The sequence below is a fragment of the Pezoporus occidentalis genome, unplaced genomic scaffold, assembly GCF_034315485.1.
Source record: "Pezoporus occidentalis ecotype Australia unplaced genomic scaffold, CSIRO_AGI_Poc_V1 ctg65, whole genome shotgun sequence".
Classification (NCBI taxonomy): Eukaryota; Metazoa; Chordata; class Aves; order Psittaciformes; family Psittacidae; genus Pezoporus; species Pezoporus occidentalis.
Genome location: NW_026915998.1, coordinates 242,119 through 252,398, shown reverse-complemented (window position 1 = coordinate 252,398; position 10,280 = coordinate 242,119). Strand labels below are relative to the sequence as shown.

The 10,280-nt window shown below is 48.3% G+C and overlaps 1 protein-coding gene across 1 annotated transcript in view; it reads right to left on the bottom strand.

Annotated features, from left to right (window-relative positions):
- Positions 1 to 250: 250 nt before the first annotated feature.
- The window catches only part of ZNF185 (zinc finger protein 185 with LIM domain), a 33,520-nt gene continuing 23,490 nt past the window's right edge, over positions 251 to 10,280 (bottom strand). Inside the window, exons 24-32 of the mRNA XM_062640419.1 lie at positions 9,790 to 9,942; positions 8,480 to 8,593; positions 8,118 to 8,213; positions 6,914 to 7,018; positions 5,427 to 5,495; positions 3,796 to 3,876; positions 3,363 to 3,465; positions 2,705 to 2,803; positions 251 to 1,929 (exon numbers count right to left, since the gene is read on the bottom strand). Of these exons, the coding sequence (XP_062496403.1) occupies positions 2,705 to 2,803; positions 3,363 to 3,465; positions 3,796 to 3,876; positions 5,427 to 5,495; positions 6,914 to 7,018; positions 8,118 to 8,213; positions 8,480 to 8,593; positions 9,790 to 9,942 (820 nt within the window). The 3' untranslated portion in view covers positions 251 to 1,929. The remainder of the gene's footprint in view (positions 1,930 to 2,704; positions 2,804 to 3,362; positions 3,466 to 3,795; positions 3,877 to 5,426; positions 5,496 to 6,913; positions 7,019 to 8,117; positions 8,214 to 8,479; positions 8,594 to 9,789; positions 9,943 to 10,280) is intronic.

Genomic DNA, 10,280 nt, shown 5'->3' with positions numbered 1-10,280 from the left:
TTCTCTGGGCACCCTGTGCCAGCGCCTCAGCACCCTCACAGGGAAGAGCTTCTGCCTAAGAGCTCATCTCAGTCTGCCCTCTGCCAGGTTAAAGCCATTCCCCTTGGCCTGTCCTTGCCGAAAGCCCCTCTCCAGGTTTCTTGTCCAGGTACTGGGGAAGCTGAGGAATTTTTCACTGGAAAACAACACAAAGGGTTGGATCAAAGGGCAGGGGCAGGCAGGTGTTACGCAGCGACACAGCAGACAAAGATGCACGTGAGCAAAGGCTGTTTATTGGAGCTGTATACCGAGGTGAAGCCATTGCTACAGGGAAACAGTGCTGAGGAGAGATGGTGCTAAACACACAGCGGGCAGATCCTCTTCCCTGCAAGGCCACGTACCCATCAGGAGCTCTGGAGCCAGCAAATACGTTATTGCTGTAGATACCGCCTCAAGTGCAGCTGTAGTCACAGGCCCATCTGATCTTGTGCTTTAAACAATCCCCCTTGAAACACAGAACAGCTGCTGTAGCCATCATTGCCCACTGGTGGTACAAGTCCCAGCAAGGAGTGACTTGGGGAGACGATACGCTCCGTGACCGCCTTCTGTTCAGAACTATCTCTGTAACACCTTGATAACTTAAAGAAACTTCACCAAAATCAGTAGTCTGTTTTGAAAACCCCACCTTGGTGCCTCCTGAGTTGTTCCTGCTGCTCCAGCTCCAACTGGAGCTGCCCAATGCCCCTTTTCTAGGACATGGCTTTAAGGTCTCAACCTGGAGCTGTTACTGCTTTCAGCTGGAGTTCCCTCATGGAGTTGCTCCTGAGGTCGTGCCTATAGCTCAGTTAAATAACCTAGAAAAGCAAAGTGGCATTTGTGCTGTGAGCCCCTCACTCACTAAGCTGTTGCATCCATGCCAGCTTCCCTCACTGAGAATTATTCAGCAAACAAGAGTCTAGACTAGAGCTTTTGCCATCACCTATTTCCATGTGAGAGCTGCTACAGAACTGACTCAAGTGCTCTACAGACACTCCTGATGCTTTCAAAGAGAAAACACAAACTCTCTGGCCACATTTGGGGCTGTACTTGTAAGGCATGGAGATCAACAAGGTTTCATTATTCACCTTTCTCAAGCTCTCAGCTTCTGAACTAAGGGCTAAAATGACATGATTCTGGCTCTAATGAGCACAGCATCTGCTAGAAGTTCAATTTTGACTCCGACCACCAGAGGACAAGTTAAACTACCAGGTGAAAGAGTGTTATCTTCCCAACCACGCAGCAGGGACACATGCTGCTGCAGCATTCCACTGGGGAGTAGGCAGGAAAGGGAAATTAAAGCTGACACACAATTAAAGTGAGTCTACAAAGTGCTCCTGAAAGCCCATGGAAAGCAAATGGGAATGAGGCAGAAGCTATTTCTAGGCAGAATTTGGGGGTGAGAGCATAAAAATAGGCTTTTGCTCAAAACTAAATTCAAACCCTCCGAAGAACCCAAATTTAGTGTTTAACACCTCCCGTATCTTGCTTCGTGGCAGCTCACACACACCAAGCTGCAAGCCTGGTTGCAGAAATGAAAGGAAAACAGAATCAGGAAAGGTTTCCCATGATTAGCTTGGACAGACATAAGGAGCTCTGCCCAGCTTCCAGCACAGGGAGCACTCTGCAATCCTAATGGAGTTAAAACAGGCAGAGGGGCTCAGCACCTTTGGAATATCAGCCCACTTATCTCTGCAGGTGGCACTGCCTTATCTCATTCGCATCAGCACTTGTCCTGGTGCAGCTGCAGTGGATGTGAAACTCTTCATCATGACGAGGCAGCGAGAGGGAAAATAACTTGAGGAAAGGGGGGAGCAGGAATTCTGCTCTTAGCCAGTCAGGAACTGCTAGATACATTCTGATAGGTGCTGCTGAGGCCTTCCCACTGGCTGCCTTCTCCAGCAGTGCAAAACCCTGCAAGCACACAAAGAGCAGGTGAGGACAGGAGCTGAGTACCACACACAACACTGCATTAGAGAGGGCAGTGGAGCAGGATGAAAAGGGCTGGCTGGTCACTGCAGTAAGAGGCAAACAAAGCCACTGCACATACAGTGAGGTAGAAGCCCCTCTTACTCCTCTCCACCACAAAGCCTCTTTTACAACCCCAGTACAGCAGTAGCATTTCTGGTTGCTACTGTGTTGGCTCCTGCCCCATACAGGTAAGCAAACCTACATCCCACCTACTCCCTTGCTGATCTGTCAGCAGAGCATACAACTCTGGTTTTCCCAGTGAGTTTCATCTCAAAGGATTTTTATGTAAAGGAGTAACTGCATCTGGTGCTGCCTTCTTGCTGGAGGAATGTTCTGGCTGCAAAAAGCACCCAGCCTGCTCCAGGTTAGCTCAGGATGGAGGAGGAACCTCTTATTACCTTCTGAGAGGACCCTCCATCTCTGAGGAACATCTCTCTCATCACTGGAGCCTTCTCTCTGCTTGTCTCCCCACATGAACCTAACACAGCCTGTTTACTACATGATGTCTGGAGATCCCTGAGAAACTAAGGCCCCTGGATCAGATCTACCATGTTTCCAGCTAACTCTGTAACAGCAGTCACTGCTTCCCATTGAAAAGCCACAGGAAAATCCCTGTATGGGTCACTCAGTAACTGTAGGAGTTAAATGCTCTTCAGTCAGAGAACTCCACGAGCTTGCTCATCCAGCCGTGTATGCTGACACTGCACAAGGCACTCACCTAGAAGAGCTTCTCATAGCACTTGTCACAGTGGACAATGTCCCTGTGGATGAATATTTTATCCAGAAGATCTCCCATTGCTCTGTGGCAAATTCCACACTGCCAAAAGGAAAAGCAGGTGGTCAGACAGTAACCAAAGCACTGTGCAGAAATGACAGCACAAGGGGGCAGAGGAATGGTCTCTATATCACCTTATAAAGGTGTGAGGATGGCAAAGCAGTGGCATCTCAGGCCTGACTTCTCTAAGGCAGACTAATTCCACTGCAGGCTTCCTCCTCCCACACTCACCATTTCCACCAACTTGTAAACCCTGCAAGGTTTGAGATGCAGCAAGACCTGTGCTGGGGCACAAAGGCCACAAAGCAGCACACAAGGTCAGCTGCATGAGGAAAAATGGTAAGGGGTGCTGCTGCTCCTTCAGAGGATGATAATTCTCCTTGTTCTAGTACACAGTTGTGTGAGGAACTGTAAAACTTTTGGGGACACAACCAATACAACATGCCTTTTTTTGTCCCAGTGTGGATGCAAGCATTTGACACACACTATATGTACATGACTCAAAGTCTGAGGACAGAAGTTAACAGACAGATTCCAACCCCCACCACTCCATTTCACAGCAGCACACAGAAGGCAACCAGTAGTTAAGGGGTGTTTTTACCCTGAAGCAGTATTCATGGCAGTAGATGTTAAGATGCTCTATTATGATCTTAGGGCAGTCTCGGATCTCACGGCTGCAGTAGCTGCAAACAGGTTCACTGGACCTGTGAGGGAACAGAAGTGTGAATTCCTCTGCCACACAAGCTGGTTCCAGGCCCAGCACTGATAGCAGAGGCTCCTTTCCTACCACCAACACCACTCCCCATGAGCTGCCTGCTCCTACCTGTGTCTGACTGCATCCAGTGATAGAGGAACATGTGTTATCCCAGGGACAAAACCAGGGCAATAAAGATCTTAACGTCACTATATTTTCCAAACATCATTTACACTTCATCCTGCTATTCCACCAAACCCATACTGATACTCTAACACAGCAAAACCTTAAAGTCATTTGTGTTTAAGAGTTTGCTGAAACCCCCAAGGTAGTGTCCTACCTCTGGAGGGGAGCACTGGACAAGTAATGGTGGTGGCTGTAGGTTGCTCTCTCCAAATCACTCATATCCACAAGGCTGCCACTGGAGACAGAAGGAAGTATCAGCACTTGGCAGTGATAGATAGGAAAAGCATCTCAGATGGAGTCATTAATCATTAATCTAAAGCTCTAACTGCAACATCCCAGCTGCCTGCTCTTTGCAGAGGAGGTTGGTCCTTCCTAGAAGGCTTTTACCTAATAGAGAGGGAGTGGGTCTGTCAGCAGTAGCATCTCCACCTTTGCTGGTTTCATGCTGCTCTTCAGAGCACTGGGAGATGCATTTGGCTGCTGCTGTCCCCTTGGAGAGAGGCAGGATATGGGTAGCATGGCTGGGAAATGGGATGCACCCTGAAATCAGTGCCTTCAAGCCTGAGGCCAAGGGAGGTGGCACAGCAGCATGCTCTTCAGGGTGTCCCACCCTGTCACACTCCCTGCCAGGAGCAGGGACATCAGGGAGTCAGTGCTGAGAGTCCTACACAAGGGTCTGTCAAATGCAACTCAGAGGGGGCCGAGAAGCTCTGACAGCCATGCCAGTGCAAAGGGAAAGATACTGCTCCCTCCTGCTTTCCACTGGTAACATGAGATGAGGTTGACAAAATCCTGCTCTGGCTGCTGGGTGGGCAGCCTGTGAAATCCTGCCTCTGATTTCCACTCATCAGGGAAACTTCTCTGGCCTCACCAGGGTCCTGATGTTTACATATGGACCCTACAAACAGCAGCTATTTGATTGCTTACCACACTCCCAAATCCTGACCTACTATGCAGGAAAAGGCACAAAACACACCCTCAGTCTCACCCAGCTGAGTGTTCCCTCTCTATTCTGTCTGCCTGTGGCGTTTCAGGCACTGCAGCAACACACTGATCTTTGGCTGCTGACATCTGCTTTACCAGCCTACAGAAAAGGCTGGAGATTTATGGAGCCTGTCATCAGCTACCACAGTAATGCCAGCATAGCACTGCGAGGACAAATGCCAGCAGGGAGGCATCAAGCTGGTGGTTAACTGCCTGCCACGTCAGGGTAAGCCTGAGGTACACACAGCCCCATTCTGCTCTTGGTCACTTTGGTGTTAATCTGGAGTAGCTTTACTTACTTATCTTCGAGCAGAATACAAACGACTGAATATTTAAGCTTGAAAATGACATCTTTTAACTTGTTCTAACTCATAAATAACTTTTTTTTGAGTGTCAACCCTCCACCTCCACATTTTTCTCAGCAATTCCAACCATTTGCTTATGTGTATAAACGCACAGTGATGCCTGACAGTGCCAAATATGCAGCCTAAAACACTGCAGTGTGGTGTTTTCATCCTGCCATCCACCTTAGAGGCTGGCTCACTTGGATGGGGGGTTATCCCTCCACTTGGAGTTGGGAGGCAGACATCCTCCCGTCTCCACAACAGGATTGACAGCAAGGTGAGGTCCCCAGAGCAGCATTCCCTGCCCACTCCATGCAATGATCCATCCAAGGCTAATCCACTCATGCTGACACAGCACTAACTGTGAGCTTGCTCAATGTGCGGGAGCTGGCAAAGCCACATGCTGTTGCTCTGCACACATACGTCGAGATGTGACTGTGTGTGGACACTCTCATACCTGCAATAGCGTGGGGAGGCCGATAACTCACTGCTGTTCGTGTACTCCTTCACGAAGAGGACCCCTTTTCTAGGAAGGGGTGGAAGCACAAGGAGAAACATTTGCATTAGAAAAGACTGGGGCTAATGAATCAGAGAAAGGAACCACATGTGTGCCCTTGGACACGTCACGTGCTTGAAAAGACACAGGGAGAGAAGCTGTTGTTCTTGAATAAATACTAAATATCAAGCATTGTTGCTAAATAACACATAGTAGAACCCAGTAATTAACCCACTGAAACAAATCAAGTTAATTACAAAGAATGGGATGGATAATACAACCCTTTCATCCAGTTATCCCTGGTTTTGCAAGGATAAGTCTTTTCCAACCATGTCAGGATTACGCAGACAATAAGTATTTAGAGAGCTCATGGTTCTGCCTGTTAACAGGAAAGCTCTGCTGGCACAGCACTGCTCACTGTGGCTGTAATTGGAGTATCTCCAGCGTTGTCATCCATTCTCAATAGCTGCTGGCTAGCTTTGGGAATGGTTTTGCTTACAGAGCTGCCCTTTCTTGCATATTTCCCCCTCTTTACAATTCTGATTTCAAAATTACATGCCCCCATCTGTCTGTCTGTGGCTCTGTTGCAGATCGAGGGGAGACTCAGTGCCGACCGGCTCTTCCTCCGGCCATAAAATGAACTAATCAGCCTCTTTATCCATGGTGCATTTTGGTTGTTCCCTATAAGCTATGATTAATCCTCTCTCCTTACATGAGCAAACTAAGCCCATGGCACAGCTAAAGAAAGGAAAGAAAAGCTGTTTTGTAACTTAGTGTAGACACTTCCCATATAAAGTGTTTCAGATGAGTCTTCTGCTCAGATCGGTGCTGCAATATGTGGCTGCAGCAAGGCTGCAGGACCCAAATATTCTCCACCAAAGCCTCTACTGACCTCTCACTGCTTTGAAACCCCTCTCTAAAATGCAGAAAACTGGATGGCGGTTTTCACCTCTGAGGAGGAGCCTGTGGAGACCACGAATCCCAGAACACAGCTCTGAGCTGACAGTTGTGCTGTGCTGGGACACTAAGACACCACAGATCAGGGTCCTGCACCCACCCCACTGAATTCCATAGCTATATTTGCTGTAGATTGCTCACAACACAGCAAAGAGTCTTGTGAGAGCCCCACACCTGTGATGAGCATATATGGCATGAGGAGCTCCATCACATCCTTCCAGCTACAATGTGTTATGGAGGATCTGTGATTTTGCCATGCTAAAAAGACATAACTCACACAGTGAGCTACATCCTGGTCTCTATAAAAGGGCACCTGGAGAAAAGCACTCAGCCCATCTCTCCCTTTTAGGTGGCTCTGTCTATGCTCTTATAGCCAGAAGTGGCTAAGTGTCCTGTGGCCCAGAGCAGCAAAGCCTGGCTGGTCTTCAAACAGGATGGCCATGAACAAAACCCCTACTGCAGAAGGGGGATCACAACCCACTGACCCTTACCCAGTAGTGCTGGAGTCAGGCTGGTACCCTGAGGCCAATGCTGGGCTGTTGTGTGGTGAGGCAGTGTTTGAAGTGCAGATCCTCTCACTGGAACTGGAGAGAAGCCTGCAAGAGCGAGGAAAGTCTGTGGGCACTGGGGACACGAGCTGTGACATGATCCCAGCTGGTAGCCAAGGAAAGACTGACCACTAGGGGAGCAGGTTGGAAAGATGCAATATGATGGCCCTTAATCACATAGATGGATTCATCTCTATCACTGACCAAAAATACTCCTTTCTCTTTATAAAGCTACATAACAGGACTGATTCCCTGGAGAAGTGACTTGGAAAAGTCACTTTACAGGGCTGTGGGAGAAAAGATCAAACAAGATCTTCAAACAGGTACAGACCTTAAGTGAATGATGAAGTCTGAAGGGGAGCAGCTACAGAGGGAAACAGCACACAACAGTTGCAGGAGAGAAGAAGATGGGGATGAACTGGCCACAGTCCAGTATAATTATCCCCAGCATAACCATCTCCAATTTAGTGATCTCAAAAGCTGCAGAAGGGAGAAGGTGGCTACTAAAATGTCTTTGGAAAACAGCTCTGTCTGTCTACTCAGGGAGACCTGTTGAGTTTGAACTTGCAGGGGTGAAGCTGATCCTGCATCTCCTGCTCACACCCCACAACCATACTCTGCTTTACAGATCCAACCTCAAAGCTATGCTGGTGCCTCCATACAGTGTCAGATGCATGAGGATGGATTGACACTGCCATGAAGGAGTGCAGAAAGCCCAGGGTAATGGTACTCTGTACTGGATACCTCCTACCTGTTCTAACACCCATGTTCTGTGACCAGTTCAGTCAGTTATTGACATCCTGCAGATAGTGATCCTCTGTCTTGATATCCCTCTTTTTTTTGCGCAGCCTTTGCAAAGGCCAGTTTCTGGTCAAGGGAGAGCAGCCAGGAACAGCTCTTCATTCTCCTGTCCCCTTGTTCTGGCACCTCACATGGTGAAAAATCTCCAGAGATGGATGTATCACAGACCCTGTGCTGGGTGGCTTTTACTAGGAACAGTTTAAGAGTAGTTCTGTGCCTCCAGATCACACATCCACTGCCTGGAAACCACTCCTCTCTCTCTCAGCTCTTGGCTTGGCTTCCTAGCTTCTTTTCCACCACTGTTTCATGGAGGTTTGCCTCACAACCGTGAAGACTGCCCGTTTACCTGGTGCTGTTACAGTTTAAGCTGTCCATGTAGAATGGCACCCTGTGGCTTCTCTGGGAAATGGACACGGTGGTGTCTCCGGGAAGGGAGTCGTAGCTATGAAAGGAAGTGACACAATCTCAAGCACTGAACTTGAGCACGTGTGGGATTCTCACAAGAGAATCTTGGCTAAATGTCTCCCTGCTTAGCATCAAAATCACCCCCGCACCACAGCCATCCACACAAACAGCTCCTCACTGCATATGCTTAGATCCAAGGAATGAGTAAGAGGTGGGATGGGACACTCAGATGGTGAGTGAATGTAGTAGTGGGGTGTTCTTTGTGTTAACAAACCTGGATCCCCCCCCTCTTTGCCCTCTTACCGCCCAGCCATGGGGCTGAAGTCACAGAGCCCTCTGGCACTGGTGCTGTCATATCTGCTGTTCCTTGGGCTGCTGCTCCCATCATAACATCTCCCTTCATAATCCGGGGTAGGTCTGGCAAGGAAGCACAAAGATCTGCTTACCACTGTACTCCCTGGAGTCCCCACAGCGCCCAAGTAGTGTTTGCCCCAGCAGTCACCACCATGGTGCATCCTCCCCCTGCTTTGCCCATTTCATCAGTGCTGGTTCTGCAACTGGAGGATACACACAAAGCTCTGGGGCTAAGAAAGGCTCAAAACCTAACCCCTGCACCACCCACATGTGTGAGGTGCTGACAGCTGGCCCATCCAGTATCAGACCTGCATGTTTTCCCTTTTCCAAGGCAGAAATCATCAGGGGAATGGCTTTAACCTGTAGGCAGAGCTCAGGCTCTTTCAGCAGAGAAAATGAGCTTAGAGCTTACGGTCATTCTTTTTTTGCAAGTGCCCTGGGGCACAGATTATGTTTATATTGTATATCAGCAATTTGATCCTGATCAAAGCTTCAGGCAACTGTATAACTTAATGTTCAACAATGCTGAAACCCCCTGAAAATCAATGCTGCATGAAAGAGAGAAAGAGGGACAGGCTGAGATCATCGTAAGATGAGAAAACCCTGCTTTGGGCAAGAAAAGCATTTGATTTCTGATATAAACCTGAGGGCAGGAGTGAAGTGCGAGGTTCCTGCTCTGCAGAGACATGTCAGCATCACACAGTGCCAAGGGTGACATCAGGCTATGAAATACAATAAAGATCTGTCCTGGTTTTTCTACTCCCAGCCTGCAAATGCCTCCAAAAGCAAGTGAGAGCCTTGGGACACCAACTAAAAAATGCTGGAAGAGGTGTTGGTGGCATTCACAACATATGAATGTAGATATCAATATAAATAGTAGTTCTAAGTGTACAACTTGTCTCTTACGTCATTGAGGGTCATGAGAAATAACAATCACACTGCTTCTGAATCCTCATCTCTGCAGTTACAGAGGAGAAGCAGATGTGGTTTCTACACACCTGTGAGGTTTCTGTGCCCTGGGTAGGTGATCTGAGCACAACCTGCCAAGAACTCTCTGGTGTTACAGAGCAATTATCAGCTCGGATCTCCTGAATCCTTCTTCAGCCCATCAGGTGCAAGAATGATCCTGTTCCATGTGTTGTGAGACCTGCCAATACTGTTGCTCCCTCTGGGAACAAAATCATGCAACCTGGACCAGAGTTTCTGGCACATATTTCTGTGCCAGCAGCTTTCCCTGTCTCTGCACCTCGTGCCCTTACCTTCTGGTGCTGAAGGCTTGGCTGTCCACATAGGATGGTATCCTGTGACTGGGTGCTGACATGCTGGTGCTAAAGGGCTGGCGGTCCATGTACAGTGGCACAGGCTGCTGGGTCTCACTGCCACTGAGCGCACTATCTGAGCTGAAGTTGGACCTGCTGAAGAGTTAGAACCAATTTGACCATAAAGCCAACAACTGTATTTGCTACAACAGCTCACACAAGTGTTCAGAATTTGCTGAGGCTGGTTCATGCCTCTTTTCACTGGCAACAAGGAAAACCTGGGACATAATGCTGCTGGAGGTGCTTAAGGCCAAGGGAAACAGAGATCTGTCTTACTTCCCCTCACCTACATGAGCTGAATTCCCAGCACAATGAAATGCTGCAAGATTCAGCAGTCATCCAAGTTAATTTGTCATCTGAAATGAAATATGAACAACTGGATGTGCATGGAATCCTAAACCCAACATTCCTTTTGTCAGCATCATTTGATT